This window comes from Cryptomeria japonica, unplaced genomic scaffold (genome assembly GCF_030272615.1).
Source record: "Cryptomeria japonica unplaced genomic scaffold, Sugi_1.0 HiC_scaffold_187, whole genome shotgun sequence".
Taxonomy (NCBI): Eukaryota; Viridiplantae; Streptophyta; class Pinopsida; order Cupressales; family Cupressaceae; genus Cryptomeria; species Cryptomeria japonica.
In genome coordinates this window covers 6,844-30,750 of record NW_026729009.1, presented here as the reverse complement: position 1 = coordinate 30,750, position 23,907 = coordinate 6,844, and the positions used below count along the sequence as shown (strand labels likewise).

Genomic DNA, 23,907 nt, shown 5'->3' with positions numbered 1-23,907 from the left:
GCCATTTGTTGATGGCTATAATGTGAATGATGCATTTTATTTATTGCTTTATTATTTCTTTCCAAGGTACTTGGGCTCATGGTAAAAGCATAATTGCTGTTTTCAACTTATTGGCGATTGAGTTTTTATTCATTAATATATTATTGTTGCGAGAATTATTGTCACATTGAGTTATTATTACTTGTATTTAAAAGAAATAGTGAGATGAGTGAATTAAATTGTTTAGAAAATATGCTTTAGAGTAAATAGGCACGGCTTCATTGAGCACCTATGAATTTGTGATAAAAAAGTGCGAGAGACAATGTACAATGCAACAAATAAATTGGTTGATGTATAATAATGTGAGAGACAATGTACAATCCAACAAATAAATTTGGCTCATGTATAATAATGAAGACATGGGATGGGGGATTTCCATTTTTTAGAGGGTGAAAGTATTATAATTAATTGATGACAATGGTTATTGTTGATGAATGTAATTTAAGAAAAAGTTTGTATGTGCACAAGTTATCACCATCCTTAATATAATCATATCACACCTTTGAGCACATTACACATTTCAATTTAGCAATTTTAACAATATTAAATTTCATATTAATAATTGTAACAATATTAAAAAGTAAACTAGTTTCATAATCAAGTAATAATGACCATGATTATTGTTCATCCATGTGATTTAAGGAGAAATTTGTATGTATACAAATTCTAACTACCCCTAATGAAATTGTATAATACCTATCAGCATAACAAAAAAATTAATAATATCACTTTTTTATTATATTAAAACATAAACTATTAATAATATTCAATTCTAATTCTAACATAAATAGATTTATATATTTTTTACTTTAGAACCAACATAAAAGCTGTAACTTGAAAATAATAATTTTTATTGTGTTAATAATGACATGATTCATCTTGGGGGCCTTTTCTCATATAGCCTCCCACAATTGTAAATACTCTAGTGCAACATAATCTGTCATTTCCAATGATTGATGGAAAGATTTTTCCTAGTTCTTTGATGTCCAAGAAAATCAACACTGCCTGTTAGTTTTGCATGTCATTCTGTACAATTTTGCAAGAACACCCACAAGAGGAGAATTTATGTATGTTGTAGGTTCAAGCATGCTAGATTTGGTCCTGAGGTCTACAAAACGATCATATTTATCTGGGCCCCCCACTATTGCCCCAATTAGTGTGTTTGGATTGGAAGAATCTTTGTGAAACCAGTTCATAAAACCTTCAATGCATTTGATCTTCCTTGGTTGTTGATGAATGGAAACTACAGATGCTCCTCTGTGATGTGGTTGCCTTGGATATTTGGAACCGTATCCTACCATATATGAAATGCCCAGAGGATTCCTTCCTAATAAATAATCAATCTGCAAAGGATATGATTAGGATTCGTTATATTGTATGCTCCAAAATACAAAAACAGATAATGTAGTGTGCTTACTTGTAGCTTTGCGAAGCCCATAACGTCGTTGGGTTTAAAGAGAGTGTTGCCGCATGACAATGTTCGCTTCTTAGCTGATAGTAAATCACTGTATCTTGCCATCAAAAAAGCAGCACTGGTAACATATTGAGTGTTGGCGCCATCTCTAACATACAACAAACCTCCTGTAACAAAAGAATTGTATTACAGATATCACTAAGAGAATTTTGAGGGCTATGATTAGAAGAGGAGTAGTAACAGAGGATTTATATGGTTGTGACTAGAAAAAGGATTGATTGTTAGTGGTACTGGTGAAGAGATAGAGAGTTCACCTGGGGTGGTTTTAACAGAACGAATGGGACTGCCTGGAAGAAGTGAACAAACAAAGCGTTCTGCATTACTTCTATAGGCTGAGAATTGAGCTTCCCCTTGGAAATATAACTGGTTGGTGAAGTGCATAAGTTAGCTTTAAGCTAGAGTATGTTTATATTACATTTTATTTAAAAAATTGCACCAATCAGTCTACGCTTACGTCTGTTAGAAGCACTTGAACTCCAGCATATTTGAGGTCCCAGTTGAATTCATTAACATATGCCTTTACATCGTCGTGCTGGATAATATAGTTGGAATAATATGAGGATTTGGTAGCTCTGTATAGCCAAGATGCAGCCCATAGAAGCTCGTCCTGAGATCATATTTACAAGTGCATATGTTAAAAGAAAACCAAATTCTGGTTACAAGTGCATATGTTAAGAGAAAACCAAAGTCTTCTTACATTGTAGCCTGAAACAGAGCAATAAAATGGACACTCTCCTCCGTAGGTGCCCTTGTATCGATCGGCAAAGCTGAAGAGCTGAAGGGAAACATGAATGGCCGGTTAGAAAGAAGATGGATGTATAAGGTTTTTCTCAAAATGGATGGATGAAACTTGTTGATTTTGCTGTGTTAGTTAACAGCTATGTTTTCTATTTTACTTGAGCACCCAAACATACCGATTGAGAACGTTGGAGGAGAAGGTGTGAGTAACGAGGGTTTGTGAATCTGAAAACAATGGAGGAGGCAGCCAAGGCTGCGGCCGTTTCTGCTGCAATTTCTGATCCAGGGGTGTCTTTATCAATCTTGTAAAGAGATCGAGGAGTGTCCATATCTTCTGGACGCTCCCAACAATTATGGTCTGCCTGGGGATCACCCACCTATTTCATGCATCAAGATCAACCTCGTCAGTTTTTCATAATCTTGAAGAATGAATGCTGAATATTTTAGATTAGATTTCTTTACCTGAACCCATAATTCATTTGGAGTTGCACTAGCCTTGAGAAAGTAGTCAGTTCCCCATCTAATAGCGTCCCTTGCATTCTGAATCTCTCCTGCAGCTTTCAACTCTTTCCCATAATCCAGTGTGCCCCAAGCGAGTGTGGTGATAGTGAATGCCATGGGAAGCCCATATTTCACGTTATCGCCTGCATCGTAGTAACCCCCAGCTAAATCAACCTGCAGTTGAGTTGCACATAAAATTTTGTATGGAGTCAATTTGGAATGATAGTATGATCCACTTCTATTTTTATTTCTAAATAAATTGAATAGGGATTTATTTCTGCTTCTACTTACGTTTTGCAACTTCCCATCTGTGAGGCCAGAATCTCCTCTCCACTTTACTCGCTGGGATTGTGGGAGTTTACCGGATCGTTGGGCCTCTAGAAAGAGGATAGACTTAGATAGAGCATCTCTGTAATCGAATTCTCCACGAACCACCTGCCACTCACCACAAAACAGCAACAACACCACTGCCAAAAGCGCTTCCATTGCCTTGGCCATATGGATTCTCTTCTTTCTTTGATATGCAATTTAGAATTGTGCGCTAAATTTATAGACTTGTTAGTCGTGGTATAAAGCTAGTATTTATAACGAGGACTGTGTATGAGTTTCTGTTGCTGAGTAATGCATGGGAACTGCAAGATTTAGAGCATGGGACACCACAAAATAAACGATAAATACTCAGCACCTCAAACAGTTAATACGAGAAATCAGGTTGATGCCTTATATCATTTGTCTTTTTTTCGATTGTTGTTCACAAGAATTATACGTTTCACAAGATATATACGTTTTACCTTCAATTTTGATTTGTTCTTGTTCACAAGAATTATAAGTTTTAGCATTTGTTTTGATTTGTATTATTTTCCGTCTGCACCGCAATGCTACCGTTAGTAATTATCGTTGTTCGTTGATGAATGGTAAGGGAGAAAACGATTCTAATTACAGGCTAAGGCAGGTGAAAGTTTGTAGTTTGATTTAAGATATAATACTATTGTTAAAATTCGGTTTTAGGATTAATGCTTTAATATAATATACATACGTGTAGTAAGTAATTATTGTATTATATATTTGTATCAAGTATTGGAAAAATATTTTTGGTTTACATGATGTTATACTATACTTTAAAAAATACAATCTGAATTTAATTGTTTATTGTAAGGTATTTGTCAATAGTATAGTCATTATCATTCAATATTTTCAATAGGAGTTGCATAAGAGAAAAGAGAAATGAAAGTTGCAATAAGCTGGTCTTTAGCCTCATCATAGTTCTCACCACTCTAGTTCAAAAAAAGAAAAGCCATTTAGAGGACACTCCCTACTTGTATCCTCCTTTGCTTGCAGTGGCTGGTTCAAGCCTCTTCCGTAGTGAAAAGTCATTTGAAGTAAAACAAGAGTTTCTCAATAAGGAGTGGTAGGCCATATAAGACCTACTATTGTTAGATCAATCTTAGTTTCTCTAGTGCTCGCATGTTGGTTTCCTCAATCTTCTATGGTTTCTAGTTGTTTTTTATTAGATTAAGTAAGGAATGACCCCAAACCATTAGACATCCAAATAAAATGGCGTGGGAGAGAGATGCGTCTTTCATCTTTAGAGGAAAATTTCCTTTTGGAACTACTAGGATGAGGAGGCTTCTGGTCATGATCATTAGGAGAATTATACGGTGCAGTGGGGTTGAGAGTGGGGTTTTATCCAAGCAGTAATTGTAAATGGTATAAATGAAGCCCTTATATAAGGGCGGGTAAAAATCTTTAAAAAAACACTTGTCCAGGGAAGAAAATAAAAATAATGGATAACTAACAAGCTTATTATGTCTTAAGTGATTAAGAATGGGGAAATTGTACCTGTGGATTGTTACAAATTGTCCCTCCAATATGAAGTACTTTATCATATGGTAGGTAATGGATCCTCACAATAATGAAATGTTTTCTTTTCTAAATCGATTCTAGTGTCTCTTTAGTCCCTCACCATTCTCTAGAAACATTGAAATGCACTCCTCATAAGAATTTGTTTACTTATTCGAGAGACTTTTTTTCCATCACACTTCAACGCAATCACTCGGACAATAATCTCTTCTGAAACCTCTAAATTGATACCACCCACCATAAATCTCCCACTTTTCATGCTATTCATAAACTAGGACAAGAGGTCATCATCACTACCTTTCATAATTATGAAGAATACAGTGATTCCTCTCCTATCATAGATGTCTCACACTTGTGTATTCTTTTTTAATAAGACATACAAGGTGCATTGAACAAGAAAATGTTGCCCACCACCCCCCCCCCCCCCCCCCCTCCCCATGTGATTGTAACTTTCTCACACCCAAGAATAGAGCTACATGCCATTGGTCTTAATTATGGCGAACATTCCAGGAACCCTATTGTGCAACCACAGTTTGGAGAGTTGATACAAGTCCTCCTTTTAAGTAGCTTACCTCATGTTGGATGGAGAAGCGTTCCTGCCACTTGGGGCCAAGGTATCATGTTTTCCTCGTTAGATGCTCCACACTCTTGGGCTTAGTTATGGTGACTGTTCCAGGTGTCTTATCGTGCTTCTTCTCCAACCCCTATTATGGTTGATTATGGGAAATGGAGTTCTATATTCTATATTTGTAGGGTTAGTACCAAAGTTTACATTGGAAAGGAAATTTATAATTAATATTCTATATTTCTTATTTTTAATTGAACATTTGATTTTAGGGAAAGATTTAGGATCATCCCAAAAGGGAACATTACACGTTGACACTAACTGGGAATAAAAAATGAAGTAAATTTAGAAGACAATTATTTAGAATTAGACTGATATGAATGGTCTAAATAGGAAACTTATTTCTAGTTTATAATACCTGCATTATTTCTATTTCTCCATTGGGTTGGAGATAAGCTAATTTTCAAAATAGATGATAAAAGGTTTTCCCATTGAGATAACCCACTTCTTGAAAGAAATTTAGAGACATATCTTGGTTCAAGTTTCACAACTTGTGATGATATCAAAGGATCATAGTGAAAGTTGAATAGTGAAATGGTTCGTCCTAAAAAATCCTCTAAGAAAGTTAGAAGTAGTAGTAACAAAGAAATTAGTAGTTGAGTATCACTCAAAAAGATTTGCAGGACAATATGAATCATCAAGAAAAATCAATTGAAAACAAAAAAGTGTAATGTTCCCAATTCTTACGTGACATTTATAATTAAATTTACGTTTATTAAGTGGTAAAAATTATTAAAAATATTTAAATGATGATTTAATGTAATTATTTTAATTAAATTATATATATATATATATATATATATCACTTTATTATAATAAAGTTCTCCAAAGTATAATTAACATTTTAATCAGCTAAGACGACCTAATGTTCTAGATGCTTCTTGGAGTTCTTTATAGGGAGATTGGATGGAAGAAGAAAGGCATGATTGATTTGATGAATTTGTCTAATGCTTTACATTATCTCATCAGTGAGGACAAAAACCTTCAATCATAAGGATGGTTGGATGGAAACTTGGATCTTCCAATGGATTAGAAGATTTCCTAGCCGATAAAGGATGTTGGCTAAATTTGGGCGAAATTTTGTTAATTTATGAAGAAATCCTCGTGGATGAAGAATTGACACCCTTAGCCATGTCACAACCATTTAATTAGCCTTATTTTGTTCTGATTATTTCAGGCGAACTGACGCATGCATCATATTTAACGGACATAAGACACAACACATTCAGATGAAGCATGGTAGTGAAGATTTAAAAGACTGTCATTCTTCTCACATCATAGGAAAAGTGTTCTTCAACATGACTGAGGTGGCATCTTTCCAACATTTGTGCAAGATTACCAAGTAGTGTGGGAAATATATATTGGTAACACCATTTAAGGCCGATTATAATTCCTTCTTTCTGATTTGACTATCAAGTTGCTTTTCCTTAGGAAATCGTGGTACATTCCTAGCGCATCTCATAAAAATGGAAATGATTTTTCGATGTGCAATAGGTTTTGATCAGATACTGGCAAGGTTAAGAAAGTAGGAAAATAATTACTTCAATCTACTTCAAATCCCTCACTTGTATGATTACATTTCTATTTTGAGCTTACTGTTTCCGTAGATTTGGGTGGCATTTGAGGAGATGGATTTAGGAGGGAAAAATGAACATTTTGTTTCATCATTTTTTTCTCTTTGTTCTCTTTGTCTACTGCTGGTTGAAATAATAGAGTATAAGCATTTGAAATAATGCATTTCAATTACATTTACTGACTGTGAGTTTCCAACTCATGTGTCCCACACAATGAAGCATATGAAGTACATCTTCAAGTGGGATTGTGCGACAATCTAGAGGGCGATCATTATTATAGTGGGCGAAGAGGTTCTTAATCTAAAGGTTCCTCAACTTTTTTTCCTTCTCAGGTTGTTTTTGTATTCCTATCTAATATATTTGATTTTCTTCAGAATTATGGATCTTTGTTCCATTTGTGTTCTATATGTCATGGTCGGGTTCATATCTATTGATCATGATAATTAAAGGGTTGTGAAAAAGCATGACTTGTTTAATGGTAAGGGATGGATAGATGAATTTTCCCTAAGAAATGTTTGAAGAGGAAGCCCCATTATGTTGGTGTATATAATACTATGGAAATAGGTCTTGAATCAAACAACTGTAATATCTTTGACGATGAACTAGGTTTGTTCTTTAAGCAGATTTCTTTTTCAGAGGCATCACAAATTTCAAAACTCTTTTATTCACTGCATCACCTGGTTCTACATCAACTGCGTCAACATAGGATTGAGAATATCTCAATCTGGCTACACTTTTAAAATATTCTTTTAATTATGAGGAATTCTACATGCTCATTTAGACCCTTCTCAATAAAATGTATTATTTTTTATATAAATTCAAGAGGGATCTCTTAATAGGCCAAAAATATATTCAAGAAAATGTATGATGACTGACTTCTTTGAGCCCTTATCACACATGGTTTGAATTAAATTTTATCACACAAGATCCCTCCAAGGATCAAAAACCTCTAGGCTTCCTCATAGTCGGATCTAGGGCCATCTCTGTTAGTGTTTTCCACAATTAAATTCAAATCCGCTTCCTCCTTGGTTTGCAACACCACCTGTATTTCTCCATCTTCCAGAGTATCACTTCATTGTTCCTCCTGATTGGTGTTTTTCCGTTCTCTCTCGTATTTTCCTGTTTGATCCTCTTTCCCTTCTTCAACCATCTAGTTTTTGGGTTTTTCCATGTTAGTTTTCCCATGTTGCTTGAAGGTATCAGGGATGCTAACACTTTGGGGTTCTTCTGCCATTTTTTTCTTTTTCAGTAATCTTCGGTTGCTTAGAAGGTTTTTTGGCTCTCCATTGCGTTGTCTTATCTTTCTTCTCTTTCTATTTGACGACCTGTAGAGGGCATTTTCTAGAATTATGCCTCGATTTTTTGCAGTGAAAACATGCAAAAGGGACACTTTCATATTCTATAGGTTGGATCCACTTCCCCAATCTGGAGTTAATCTTGATAGATAATGGCATATTCGTGCCTTGCATAACTCCCATACAAATCCTTGCAAAGGTAAGTATTCTTCTAGCTATTGTGATAGGATCCATAGATAAGAGTTCCCAAAAGGAACTAGCGATTCCTTTAAAACATCCTCAACCCATAACTCTAGAGGAAGGCTCGACAATCTGACCCAAACAGGAGCTTGTACAAAAAAAAACTCATTTAGGTCCATCTTAGGCGACCATTTTGTGCAAGCGTAGATTTTCCAATCAAGCAAGGACCATCACAAAGCACCCTCAACATGTCTTCTTCACATGAAAATGGCATCAATAACGCACCTTTGGATATAGCCGTTATCTCCACTTGACCTTTATGCGTCCATTTATGTTTCACAAATGTCCCGACAACATCAATATTCAGCGTCGGGCACAAAATTTTTCCAACCCGAGTCATTGCCATAAGGCTAATGTTATGCTCAATTACTGGGTCTGGAACTGCAATAGAAGATCTACCCTTTTCTGGTTCTGAGATATTATGAACTGGGAGTAGCGAGGACTTTCCACTCGGTTTGACACCGAATAGAGACGTCTATGACCGACCGTTGTCCCTACAAATAGGTCCCTTCCTTGGGCTGTGTCTAGCACATGATGCTCCATTCCCCCCATCAGGATCGAGAAGCTTGTCACCAGCTTTTGGGTTCCCATCCACTAGGTCCTTTCCATTTGGCTCAGAGGAATCAGGCAGTCCTGAGATCCATCCTTTCCGCCCTCCCCCTGGTTTGCTTGTCCATTGCAGGGTTTCCCGCCTAGTCCTAATTTCAAATTCAAAGTCTCTCCCTTCTCCCGGTCCCGCATCGCTCTCTAATTTTTACTTTGATACAAATTGTTGAACACACCATGGGGGATTAATTGAAAGAGAACCGTGCACTAGTTTGTTGTTTCTAAGAGTGATCTCACTATATATCACAATTTATATTTCAATTGTGTGAGATATTTTTCACATCAACATTTTAGATTATACTCCATCATCCATCATCAAGATGGAGGAGTTTATAAAGATAAGGAAACCACATCTACCTTCCAATGTTTAATTTCATAGCTTACTAGATAGTAGAAAAGAAGGTCGAAATAGGTTCAAACATCATAAAAAGTAGTTTAGTCCAATAACTTGTTGAAATATGTGCAAACACCTCTAAATTAGTTTTTCCCAATAACATGTTATTGCGATAAACTAATTTTAGAGGTGTTTGCACCTATTTTAACCTTGTTATGAGGTATCTAGTAAGCTGTGAAATTAAACATTGGAAGGTAGATGTGTGTTCCTTCTATCTTGTATGATTTCTTATTTGGAGCTACGATATATCATAGATCAAGCATTTGGGGTTAAATTGTATTGAGGTTCCAATTCATATAGCTGTCATGATTGGTTTAGGAAGAGGACACGAAAACCATCATGCAAGTAATTGGAGATGCTAGTTGTGCTACAAGCCCTTTTATTCTTATGCAGCCCATATGTATTGTTTAGATTAGTTTCCTATACGTGTTGTAAAGACCAGAAGGATTTTGTTTTTGCATACTATAAGCTTCTTTTCATTCTTGGTAATTGTATGTTCTACTTGTTTTTTGCATGCTTCATTTATCCCATTTGACTATAGAGATTATTTTAAAAATTGTTAGTGCTAATCGAGGAAATGAATATGATAAAGTACTAAGTCAAGTGTGGTTCGAGGGTATTGTAATAATTGAACTTCAATAATGTTCCATCCTAGAGAAGATTCATGCATAAAAAGTTTAATTGCATATCATCTTCTTCTTGATGACAACTTGCATGAATTGTATCTAGATTATTTAGTTTTTCTTGAGCACATCATACTCATAACATCACACATTTTAGTACATTTGAGATAACATCTCATATTTAGAGCATTTGGTTAATGATCTTGAATATGTCATTTCATTTGCATCATGTCACATGTTAGTTTGAGGGTCATTCATTATGGTTAGTGTGCTTGAATCTTTGTGGTACTTGTTACCATATATCAGTTTTAGTCATAACTCAAGATCAACATCAAGGTAGGCATGAATATTCAAGACTTTTTCATTAACATATTATGGAGTTAATCTGCTTCCATCCTCTTTCCACATCAATGGGAAGTCTTTCCCACTAGGTCATTTCTCTTTAACAACTTTGTTAGGGTTTCTTTGTACTTTTCAAGACCCTAATCTCTTTGTATCCACCTAGTTGTGCATGGAGGGTGTTAGTGTAGATATTTTTTCTAGATAACCTTACTTGTGAATACTATGTACTTTTTATATGATTTGTTCCTGTGTGCTATCTTGTATGGTCATCACATGTCTCTATCCTAGATAGAAAACTTTCTATTCTAGATGACAAAAAATATTTCAATTTAAATTTATATCTTATTAAGTTAAATATTTCATTGAGTTAATGCATTAAGCTATTTATTTACATATTTTTTGTCTCTCACTATTGTCTCAGTTTGACTATACATGTGGTTGACTTATGTGGCTTTCTAATATTAGAGATATATTCAAAGGTTCTAGCCAATCCAAAAAAAAAAATCAATTTTTAATATGCATTGCCAAGTGTAAGCTGGTCAATGACGAGTGCAATATTATAAATGAAAAATGAATTAGGGAAAATGACATTGAGAGGGAAAAGGTGTTTTGTATAGGGTGGTCAACAGTGGCTAATGTAGGAAATTTCAGTCATTGAAATAATGGATTTGTTATGTAGGGAAAGACCTAAAAAAATAAAAAATCAATAGGGTGTTAAGGAGTAAATAACGTAAGGGTAAGAGTGAAATGAGTTGAATTTAAGGCAGTGAAATCACATGGAAATGATTGTGGACTCATTATCTGTTGTCCACAATAGTTGCATCTTTGATGAATTATTACTTGACACAATTACTAATTCCTTGCGGGAAACAATCTTGTCGTGCATTTTCCATTTTTATAGAATAATATGGTTAGATTGGAATGATCACAGAGAGGTCGATCTAAATATTTGTGTTCCCCCTAACAAAAATACAAGGACTCTAGTTCTATGTTTCTACCCTTAGCTCAAGCTACCTCTCTAGAGTCTCCCTTTTGGTAAAGGAGCCTTTACATCTATATTGATACACAACACTAAAAAAATGTTTCGAAGCCTTATTAGATATATAGTGTTTTTTAGAATCCCAAATTTATAAAATAGCCCACATTAGACATATGGTTAAATTATAAAGTTGAGGTTGTGTGTCCTCCTTATATGTATGGGGAGAACATTCCTCTTTCTCTCACTTTTCCTACCCTTCATTAGAACTGGAAATCAACCCTACCTTTTATCTCTTAGGGATATTAAGGTCACCTTTCCTTTTGAGCCTCTTGATTTTAAGATCTATGATGATTGTATCTAAGATATGTCTTGGAAACTTGACTCTAGGATTATTATCTTGGAAATTATGGAAAAGCATCCTTTTGTGAAAGAGTTTTCAGGTCAATCCAAATGAAATTGGTTAAACATTGAGTCTCCAAAGGTTGACCTACTTTATTGTGCCCTCTTTTTGGTCATCTTCCACTATTTTGTTGCTATCATGAGAATCAATAATTTCTATTAGGACTCTATTTGATTGTCCCTAAAATTCTAAACAAGTGTTGGGATTGTGTTGGAAATAGAGATTTGTCAACTTAGTGTCTTGATTTATAACTTGCAATCAAATTTGTTATCAAAAGATACACATATAGTCCAACAAGTTATAAAGACAATTCTAATCATAATCCTAATAATTATAAATACATGTGAGTTTTCTTTGAGGATTTACCCAATGACTCATCCATGCTATGAAGCCCACGAGAGATCATATAAGGCTCCTTGAGCCTATCCATTAAGTTCAAGGAATTGAAAGTACATTTGTCATTTGACCTCCTAGCTTAACTTGAATGGACCATTTGTCTACTTTCTTTCCTTATATGCCCACATCTCGCCTCCATAATGGGATGACAAATTGGATGAAACTTTAAAGAAATTAATTATTTGTTTTATTATACAGTGATTATATACATACATATATGTCTATATATGTATATATGTATATGTATACATACATACATATATATATATATATATATATATATATATATATATATATATATATATATATATATATATATATATATATATATATATATATATATATATATATATATATATGTATGTATGTACATGCGTGCACGCACGTACACACAAACACACACACAGATATATGTATGTATGTATGTATGTATATATTAGTAACACCATTTAAGGTCGATTATAATTCCTTTTTTTTTATTTGAGTGTCAAGTGGCTTTTCCTTAGGAAATCATGGTACTTTTCTAGCGCATCTCATTAAAATAGAAATGATTTTTTGATGTGCAATAGGTTTTGATTAGACACTGGAAAGGTTAAGAAAGTAAGAAAATAATTACTTCAATCTACTTCAAATACCTCACTTGTATGATTACATTTCTATTTTGAGCTTACTGTTTCCGTAGATTTGGGTGGCATTTGAGGAGATGGATTTAGGAGGGAAAAATGAACATTTTGTTTCATCATTTTTTTCTCTTTGTTCTCTATGTCTACTAGTGGTTGAAATAATAGAGTATAATCCTTTGAACTGATGCATTTGAGTTACATTTACTAACTGTGAGTTTCCAACATATGTGTCCTACACAACGAAGCATATGAAGTACATCTTCAAGTGGGATTGTGCGACAATCTAGCGGGCGATCATTATTATAGTGGGCGAAGAGGTTCTTAACCTGAAGGCTCCTCAATTTTTTTTTCCTTCTTAGGTTGTTTTTGTATTCCTATCTAATGCATTTGATTTGCTTCAGAATTATGGATCTCTGTTCCATTTGTGTTCTATATGTCAGGTACGGGTTTGTATCTACTGATCATGATATTGAAAGGGTTGTGAAAAAGCATGACTTGTTTAAAGGTAAGGGATGGATAGATGTATTTTCCCTAAATTTTTCTTTTGAAGAAGCCCCATTATGTTAGTCTAGATAATACTATGAAAATAGGTCTTGAATCAAACAACTGTAAGATCTTTGACAATGAACCAAGTTTGTTCTTTGAGCAGATTCCTTCTTCAGAGGCATCCCAAATTTCAGAACTCTTTTATTCACGTCATCACTTGGTTCTACATCAACTGCGTCAACATAGGATCGAGAATATCTCAATTTGGCTACACTTTTAAAATATTCTTTTAATTATGAGGAATTATACATGCTCATTTAGACCCTTCTCAATAAAGTGTATTATTTTTTATAGAAATTAAAGAGGGATCTCTTAATAGGGCAAAAATATATTCAAGAAAATGCATGATGGCTAACTTCTTTGAGCCCTTATCACACATGGTTGGAATTAAATTTTATATGGTGCATGGTTTCAGCATACTAGTCGTTATGGTCTTTCAGAGCGTTGTTTTAGATTTAATAAATGGGGCTCAAAATTATGGGCTGCAATACAAAATATATATCAAATCTTTATATTGGTGACCTCCAGAAAGGGATTTACAAAAATGGTAGCTCTAATCTTGACTTATTTTGACAAAACAATTGGATTTTATTAAATTATTCCTTGCAAAATTCCTTTATTACTATGGTTGTTGGGGTTATTTCTATGAATATAGTTCTCTCTTGTGCTGTAGAATTGTGTTGTTTGGTGACTTTCCAGTGCAATCATCAAACCTCTAAAAGTAAGGATATTTCTCAATAGGAAAAATTCCATCCTTTTGAAGATGAGGATCTCCTTCATGTTTCATGTAAGTAGCGCATTTGTTTTCTGAATGAATTTTTGGACCATTAAGATGAATTTATTTGCCCTAACATCACGAATATCACGCTAGACTAAGAGTACGATTTTGATTAAACATTGGTAAACTTGATAAGTGACCAAGTATGAAATCCAGGGTTGAAAAATATAAAATGGAATCCCAAGCCTCTATTTGAAAGGCCTCTTAGTGGATCTCTCAAGCACTCCTTACCAAGAGAAAATTAAAGAAAAATAGTGAAGTCTTTTTGTCCTTTGACATTAAAGCAAAGTTACTTTTAGTCAAATTTTGGAAGGATGGTTTGTTAATATGTTTTAGCAAACTTAAACTTTGTCAACTTCCTCTGTCTTCTTCCTCTTCTTTTCTCCTCATTTTTCAATTAGATTTCACTCTCTATTTTATATGCCATTTTTTATATGAGTGGGCCCTCATTCCACAACTTGTCAATAAAAGAATTACCTATAAATATAAAATTGTAAACAATTATTTAAAAAAAAATCAAAATCATAAGAAGTAAATCAATATATTGCCAGGTGAATGAATGGGAACTTGTAGGGGAAGAAAATATAAAATGAAAATAAAACATCATATTTTCTTTAGAAAAATAAAATAATGTGGTATTCAAAAGCTACATAACCAATTGCACATCGGCGTGAAGGGTTTCTCTCTTCAGCCATTTGTTGATGGCTATAATGTGAATGATGCATTTTATTTATTGCTTTATTATTTCTTTCCAAGGTACTTGGGCTCATGGTAAAAGCATAATTGCTGTTTTCAACTTATTGGCGATTGAGTTTTTATTCATTAATATATTATTGTTGCGAGAATTATTGTCACATTGAGTTATTATTACTTGTATTTAAAAGAAATAGTGAGATGAGTGAATTAAATTGTTTAGAAAATATGCTTTAGAGTAAATAGGCACGGCTTCATTGAGCACCTATGAATTTGTGATAAAAAAGTGCGAGAGACAATGTACAATGCAACAAATAAATTGGTTGATGTATAATAATGTGAGAGACAATGTACAATCCAACAAATAAATTTGGCTCATGTATAATAATGAAGACATGGGATGGGGGATTTCCATTTTTTAGAGGGTGAAAGTATTATAATTAATTGATGACAATGGTTATTGTTGATGAATGTAATTTAAGAAAAAGTTTGTATGTGCACAAGTTATCACCATCCTTAATATAATCATATCACACCTTTGAGCACATTACACATTTCAATTTAGCAATTTTAACAATATTAAATTTCATATTAATAATTGTAACAATATTAAAAAGTAAACTAGTTTCATAATCAAGTAATAATGACCATGATTATTGTTCATCCATGTGATTTAAGGAGAAATTTGTATGTATACAAATTCTAACTACCCCTAATGAAATTGTATAATACCTATCAGCATAACAAAAAAATTAATAATATCACTTTTTTATTATATTAAAACATAAACTATTAATAATATTCAATTCTAATTCTAACATAAATAGATTTATATATTTTTTACTTTAGAACCAACATAAAAGCTGTAACTTGAAAATAATAATTTTTATTGTGTTAATAATGACATGATTCATCTTGGGGGCCTTTTCTCATATAGCCTCCCACAATTGTAAATACTCTAGTGCAACATAATCTGTCATTTCCAATGATTGATGGAAAGATTTTTCCTAGTTCTTTGATGTCCAAGAAAATCAACACTGCCTGTTAGTTTTGCATGTCATTCTGTACAATTTTGCAAGAACACCCACAAGAGGAGAATTTATGTATGTTGTAGGTTCAAGCATGCTAGATTTGGTCCTGAGGTCTACAAAACGATCATATTTATCTGGGCCCCCCACTATTGCCCCAATTAGTGTGTTTGGATTGGAAGAATCTTTGTGAAACCAGTTCATAAAACCTTCAATGCATTTGATCTTCCTTGGTTGTTGATGAATGGAAACTACAGATGCTCCTCTGTGATGTGGTTGCCTTGGATATTTGGAACCGTATCCTACCATATATGAAATGCCCAGAGGATTCCTTCCTAATAAATAATCAATCTGCAAAGGATATGATTAGGATTCATTATATTGTATGCTCCAAAATACAAAAACAGATAATGTAGTGTGCTTACTTGTAGCTTTGCGAAGCCCATAACGTCGTTGGGTTTAAAGAGAGTGTTGCCGCATGACAATGTTCGCTTCTTAGCTGATAGTAAATCACTGTATCTTGCCATCAAAAAAGCAGCACTGGTAACATATTGAGTGTTGGCGCCATCTCTAACATACAACAAACCTCCTGTAACAAAAGAATTGTATTACAGATATCACTAAGAGAATTTTGAGGGCTATGATTAGAAGAGGAGTAGTAACAGAGGATTTATATGGTTGTGACTAGAAAAAGGATTGATTGTTAGTGGTACTGGTGAAGAGATAGAGAGTTCACCTGGGGTGGTTTTAACAGAACGAATGGGACTGCCTGGAAGAAGTGAACAAACAAAGCGTTCTGCATTACTTCTATAGGCTGAGAATTGAGCTTCCCCTTGGAAATATAACTGGTTGGTGAAGTGCATAAGTTAGCTTTAAGCTAGAGTATGTTTATATTACATTTTATTTAAAAAATTGCACCAATCAGTCTACGCTTACGTCTGTTAGAAGCACTTGAACTCCAGCATATTTGAGGTCCCAGTTGAATTCATTAACATATGCCTTTACATCGTCGTGCTGGATAATATAGTTGGAATAATATGAGGATTTGGTAGGTCTGTATAGCCAAGATGCAGCCCATAGAAGCTCGTCCTGAGATCATATTTACAAGTGCATATGTTAAAAGAAAACCAAATTCTGGTTACAAGTGCATATGTTAAGAGAAAACCAAAGTCTTCTTACATTGTAGCCTGAAACAGAGCAATAAAATGGACACTCTCCTCCGTAGGTGCCCTTGTATCGATCGGCAAAGCTGAAGAGCTGAAGGGAAACATGAATGGCCGGTTAGAAAGAAGATGGATGTATAAGGTTTTTCTCAAAATGGATGGATGAAACTTGTTGATTTTGCTGTGTTAGTTAACAGCTATGTTTTCTATTTTACTTGAGCACCCAAACATACCGATTGAGAACGTTGGAGGAGAAGGTGTGAGTAACGAGGGTTTGTGAATCTGAAAACAATGGAGGAGGCAGCCAAGGCTGCGGCCGTTTCTGCTGCAATTTCTGATCCAGGGGTGTCTTTATCAATCTTGTAAAGAGATCGAGGAGTGTCCATATCTTCTGGACGCTCCCAACAATTATGGTCTGCCTGGGGATCACCCACCTATTTCATGCATCAAGATCAACCTCGTCAGTTTTTCATAATCTTGAAGAATGAATGCTGAATATTTTAGATTAGATTTCTTTACCTGAACCCATAATTCATTTGGAGTTGCACTAGCCTTGAGAAAGTAGTCAGTTCCCCATCTAATAGCGTCCCTTGCATTCTGAATCTCTCCTGCAGCTTTCAACTCTTTCCCATAATCCAGTGTGCCCCAAGCGAGTGTGGTGATAGTGAATGCCATGGGAAGCCCATATTTCACGTTATCGCCTGCATCGTAGTAACCCCCAGCTAAATCAACCTGCAGTTGAGTTGCACATAAAATTTTGTATGGAGTCAATTTGGAATGATAGTATGATCCACTTCTATTTTTATTTCTAAATAAATTGAATAGGGATTTATTTCTGCTTCTACTTACGTTTTGCAACTTCCCATCTGTGAGGCCAGAATCTCCTCTCCACTTTACTCGCTGGGATTGTGGGAGTTTACCGGATCGTTGGGCCTCTAGAAAGAGGATAGACTTAGATAGAGCATCTCTGTAATCGAATTCTCCACGAACCACCTGCCACTCACCACAAAACAGCAACAACACCACTGCCAAAAGCGCTTCCATTGCCTTGGCCATATGGATTCTCTTCTTTCTTTGATATGCAATTTAGAATTGTGCGCTAAATTTATAGACTTGTTAGTCGTGGTATAAAGCTAGTATTTATAACGAGGACTGTGTATGAGTTTCTGTTGCTGAGTAATGCATGGGAACTGCAAGATTTAGAGCATGGGACACCACAAAATAAACGATAAATACTCAGCACCTCAAACAGTTAATACGAGAAATCAGGTTGATGCCTTATATCATTTGTCTTTTTTTCGATTGTTGTTCACAAGAATTATACGTTTCACAAGATATATACGTTTTACCTTCAATTTTGATTTGTTCTTGTTCACAAGAATTATAAGTTTTAGCATTTGTTTTGATTTGTATTATTTTCCGTCTGCACCGCAATGCTACCGTTAGTAATTATCGTTGTTCGTTGATGAATGGTAAGGGAGAAAACGATTCTAATTACAGGCTAAGGCAGGTGAAAGTTTGTAGTTTGATTTAAGATATAATACTATTGTTAAAATTCGGTTTTAGGATTAATGCTTTAATATAATATACATACGTGTAGTAAGTAATTATTGTATTATATATTTGTATCAAGTATTGGAAAAATATTTTTGGTTTACATGATGTTATACTATACTTTAAAAAATACAATCTGAATTTAATTGTTTATTGTAAGGTATTTGTCAATAGTATAGTCATTATCATTCAATATTTTCAATAGGAGTTGCATAAGAGAAAAGAGAAATGAAAGTTGCAATAAGCTGGTCTTTAGCCTCATCATAGTTCTCACCACTCTAGTTCAAAAAAAGAAAAGCCATTTAGAGGACACTCCCTACTTGTATCCTCCTTTGCTTGCAGTGGCTGGTTCAAGCCTCTTCCGTAGTGAAAAGTCATTTGAAGTAAAACAAGAGTTTCTCAATAAGGAGTGGTAGGCCATATAAGACCTACTATTGTTAGATCAATCTTAGTTTCTCTAGTGCTCGCATGTTGGTTTCCTCAATCTTCTATGGTTTCTAGTTGTTTTTTATTAGATTAAGTAAGGAATGACCCCAAACCATTAGACATCCAAATAAAATGGCGTGGGAGAGAGATGCGTCTTTCATCTTTAGAGGAAAATTTCCTTTTGGAACTACTAGGATGAGGAGGCTTCTGGTCATGATCATTAGGAGAATTATACGGTGCAGTGGGGTTGAGAGTGGGGTTTTATCCAAGCAGTAATTGTAAATGGTATAAATGAAGCCCTTATATAAGGGCGGGTAAAAATCTTTTAAAAAACACTTGTCCAGGGAAGAAAATAAAAATAATGGATAACTAACAAGCTTATTATGTCTTAAGTGATTAAGAATGGGGAAATTGTACCTGTGGATTGTTACAAATTGTCCCTCCAATATGAAGTACTTTATCATATGGTAGGTAATGGATCCTCACAATAATGAAATGTTTTCTTTTCTAAATCGATTCTAGTGTCTCTTTAGTCCCTCACCATTCTCTAGAAACATTGAAATGCACTCCTCATAAGAATTTGTTTACTTATTCGAGAGACTTTTTTTCCATCACACTTCAACGCAATCACTCGGACAATAATCTCTTCTGAAACCTCTAAATTGATACCACCCACCATAAATCTCCCACTTTTCATGCTATTCATAAACTAGGACAAGAGGTCATCATCACTACCTTTCATAATTATGAAGAATACAGTGATTCCTCTCCTATCATAGATGTCTCACACTTGTGTATTCTTTTTTAATAAGACATACAAGGTGCATTGAACAAGAAAATGTTGCCCACCACCCCCCCCCCCCCCCCCCTCCCCATGTGATTGTAACTTTCTCACACCCAAGAATAGAGCTACATGCCATTGGTCTTAATTATGGCGAACATTCCAGGAACCCTATTGTGCAACCACAGTTTGGAGAGTTGATACAAGTCCTCCTTTTAAGTAGCTTACCTCATGTTGGATGGAGAAGCGTTCCTGCCACTTGGGGCCAAGGTATCATGTTTTCCTCGTTAGATGCTCCACACTCTTGGGCTTAGTTATGGTGACTGTTCCAGGTGTCTTATCGTGCTTCTTCTCCAACCCCTATTATGGTTGATTATGGGAAATGGAGTTCTATATTCTATATTTGTAGGGTTAGTACCAAAGTTTACATTGGAAAGGAAATTTATAATTAATATTCTATATTTCTTATTTTTAATTGAACATTTGATTTTAGGGAAAGATTTAGGATCATCCCAAAAGGGAACATTACACGTTGACACTAACTGGGAATAAAAAATGAAGTAAATTTAGAAGACAATTATTTAGAATTAGACTGATATGAATGGTCTAAATAGGAAACTTATTTCTAGTTTATAATACCTGCATTATTTCTATTTCTCCATTGGGTTGGAGATAAGCTAATTTTCAAAATAGATGATAAAAGGTTTTCCCATTGAGATAACCCACTTCTTGAAAGAAATTTAGAGACATATCTTGGTTCAAGTTTCACAACTTGTGATGATATCAAAGGATCATAGTGAAAGTTGAATAGTGAAATGGTTCGTCCTAAAAAATCCTCTAAGAAAGTTAGAAGTAGTAGTAACAAAGAAATTAGTAGTTGAGTATCACTCAAAAAGATTTGCAGGACAATATGAATCATCAAGAAAAATCAATTGAAAACAAAAAAGTGTAATGTTCCCAATTCTTACGTGACATTTATAATTAAATTTACGTTTATTAAGTGGTAAAAATTATTAAAAATATTTAAATGATGATTTAATGTAATTATTTTAATTAAATTATATATATATATATATATATATCACTTTATTATAATAAAGTTCTCCAAAGTATAATTAACATTTTAATCAGCTAAGACGACCTAATGTTCTAGATGCTTCTTGGAGTTCTTTATAGGGAGATTGGATGGAAGAAGAAAGGCATGATTGATTTGATGAATTTGTCTAATGCTTTACATTATCTCATCAGTGAGGACAAAAACCTTCAATCATAAGGATGGTTGGATGGAAACTTGGATCTTCCAATGGATTAGAAGATTTCCTAGCCGATAAAGGATGTTGGCTAAATTTGGGCGAAATTTTGTTAATTTATGAAGAAATCCTCGTGGATGAAGAATTGACACCCTTAGCCATGTCACAACCATTTAATTAGCCTTATTTTGTTCTGATTATTTCAGGCGAACTGACGCATGCATCATATTTAACGGACATAAGACACAACACATTCAGATGAAGCATGGTAGTGAAGATTTAAAAGACTGTCATTCTTCTCACATCATAGGAAAAGTGTTCTTCAACATGACTGAGGTGGCATCTTTCCAACATTTGTGCAAGATTACCAAGTAGTGTGGGAAATATATATTGGTAACACCATTTAAGGCCGATTATAATTCCTTCTTTCTGATTTGACTGTCAAGTTGCTTTTCCTTAGGAAATCGTGGTACATTCCTAGCGCATCTCATAAAAATGGAAATGATTTTTCGATGTGCAATAGGTTTTGATCAGATACTGGCAAGGTTAAGAAAGTAGGAAAATAATTACTTCAATCTACTTCAAATCCCTCACTTGTATGATTACATTTCTATTTTGAGCTTACTGTTTCCGTAGATTTGGGTGGCATTTGAGGAGATGGATTTAGGAGGGAAAAATGAACATTTTGTTTCATCATTTTTTTCTCTTTGTTCTCTTTGTCTACTGCTGGTTGAAATAATAGAGTATAAGCATTTGAAATAATGCATTTCAATTACATTTACTAACTGTGAGTTTCCAACTCATGTGTCCCACACAATGAAGCATATGAAGTACATCTTCAAGTGGGATTGTGCGACAATCTAGAGGGCGATCATTATTATAGTGGGCGAAGAGGTTCTTAATCTAAAGGTTCCTCAACTTTTTTTCCTTCTCAGGTTGTTTTTGTATTCCTATCTAATATATTTGATTTTCTTCAGAATTATGGATCTTTGTTCCATTTGTGTTCTATATGTCATGGTCGGGTTCATATCTATTGATCATGATAATTAAAGGGTTGTGAAAAAGCATGACTTGTTTAATGGTAAGGGATGGATAGATGAATTTTCCCTAAGAAATGTTTGAAGAGGAAGCCCCATTATGTTGGTGTATATAATACTATGGAAATAGGTCTTGAATCAAACAACTGTAATATCTTTGACGATGAACTAGGTTTGTTCTTTAAGCAGATTTCTTTTTCAGAGGCATCACAAATTTCAAAACTCTTTTATTCACTGCATCACCTGGTTCTACATCAACTGCGTCAACATAGGATTGAGAATATCTCAATCTGGCTACACTTTTAAAATATTCTTTTAATTATGAGGAATTCTACATGCTCATTTAGACCCTTCTCAATAAAATGTATTATTTTTTATATAAATTCAAGAGGGATCTCTTAATAGGGCAAAAATATATTCAAGAAAATGTATGATGACTGACTTCTTTGAGCCCTTATCACACATGGTTTGAATTAAATTTTATCACACAAGATCCCTCCAAGGATCAAAAACCTCTAGGCTTCCTCATAGTCGGATCTAGGGCCATCTCTGTTAGTGTTTTCCACAATTCAATTCAAATCCGCTTCCTCCTTGGTTTGCAACACCACCTGTATTTCTCCATCTTCCAGAGTATCACTTCATTGTTCCTCCTGATTGGTGTTTTTCCGTTCTCTCTCGTATTTTCCTGTTTGATCCTCTTTCCCTTCTTCAACCATCTAGTTTTTGGGTTTTTCCATGTTAGTTTTCCCATGTTCCTTGAAGGTATTAGGGATGCTAACACTTTGGGGTTCTTCTGCCATTTTTTTCTTTTTCAGCAATCTTCGGTTGCTTAGAAGGTTTTTTGGCTCTCCATTGCGTTGTCTTATCTTTCTTCTCTTTCTATTTGACGACCTGTAGAGGGCATTTTCTAGAATTATGCCTCGATTTTTTGCAGTGAAAACATGCAAAAGGGACACTTTCATATTCTATAGGTTGGATCCACTTCCCCAATCTGGAGTTAATCTTGATAGATAATGGCATATTCGTGCCTTGCATAACTCCCATACAAATCCTTGCAAAGGTAAGTATTCTTCTAGCTATTGTGATAGGATCCATAGATAAGAGTTCCCAAAAGGAACTAGCGATTCCTTTAAAACATCCTCAACCCATAACTCTAGAGGAAGGCTCGACAATCTGACCCAAACAGGAGCTTGTACAAAAAAAAACTCATTTAGGTCCATCTTAGGCGACCATTTTGTGCAAGCGTAGATTTTCCAATCAAGCAAGGACCATCACAAAGCACCCTCAACATGTCTTCTTCACATGAAAATGGCATCAATAACGCACCTTTGGATATAGCCGTTATCTCCACTTGACCTTTATGCGTCCATTTATGTTTCACAAATGTCCCGACAACATCAATATTCAGCGTCGGGCACAAAATTTTTCCAACCCGAGTCATTGCCATAAGGCTAATGTTATGGTCAATTACTGGGTCTGGAACTGCAATAGAAGATCTACCCTTTTCTAGTTCTGAGATATTATGAACTGGGAGTAGCGAGGACTTTCCACTCGGTTTGACACCGAATAGAGACGTCTATGACCGACCGTTGTCCCTACAAATAGGTCCCTTCCTTGGGCTGTGTCTAGCACATGATGCTCCATCCCCCCCATCAGGATCGAGAAGCTTGTCACCAGCTTTTGGGTTCCCATCCACTAGGTCCTTTCCATTTGGCTCAGAGGAATCAGGCAGTCCTGAGATCCATCCTTTCCGCCCTCCCCCTGGTTTGCTTGTCCATTGCAGGGTTTCCCGCCTAGTCCTAATTTCAAATTCAAAGTCTCTCCCTTCTCCCGGTCCCGCATCGCTCTCTAATTTTTACTTTGATACAAATTGTTGAACACACCATGGGGGATTAATTGAAAGAGAACCGTGCACTAGTTTGTTGTTTCTAAGAGTGATCTC

At 34.8% G+C, this 23,907-nt stretch overlaps 2 protein-coding genes across 2 annotated transcripts; both read right to left on the bottom strand.

Moving 5' to 3' along the window:
- Positions 1-1,034: 1,034 nt before the first annotated feature.
- LOC131073298 (endoglucanase 16-like) lies at positions 1,035-3,250 on the bottom strand. Its single transcript, XM_058009704.2, has 8 exons — positions 3,044-3,250; positions 2,714-2,926; positions 2,428-2,628; positions 2,211-2,288; positions 1,968-2,120; positions 1,768-1,876; positions 1,457-1,620; positions 1,035-1,382 (listed from the first exon to the last, which is right to left on the bottom strand). Exons 1-8 carry the CDS (start codon positions 3,248-3,250, stop codon positions 1,035-1,037), a joined length of 1,473 nt encoding a protein of 490 aa, XP_057865687.2.
- A 5,571-nt stretch (positions 3,251-8,821) lies between these two features.
- On the bottom strand, positions 8,822-17,973 carry LOC131867871 (endoglucanase 16-like). Its single transcript, XM_059215550.1, has 8 exons — positions 17,767-17,973; positions 17,437-17,649; positions 17,151-17,351; positions 16,934-17,011; positions 16,691-16,843; positions 16,491-16,599; positions 16,180-16,343; positions 8,822-9,091 (listed from the first exon to the last, which is right to left on the bottom strand). The coding sequence occupies exons 1-8, from the start codon at positions 17,971-17,973 to the stop codon at positions 8,822-8,824; spliced, it is 1,395 nt and encodes a 464-aa protein (XP_059071533.1).
- Between the last annotated feature and the right edge of the window lie 5,934 nt (positions 17,974-23,907).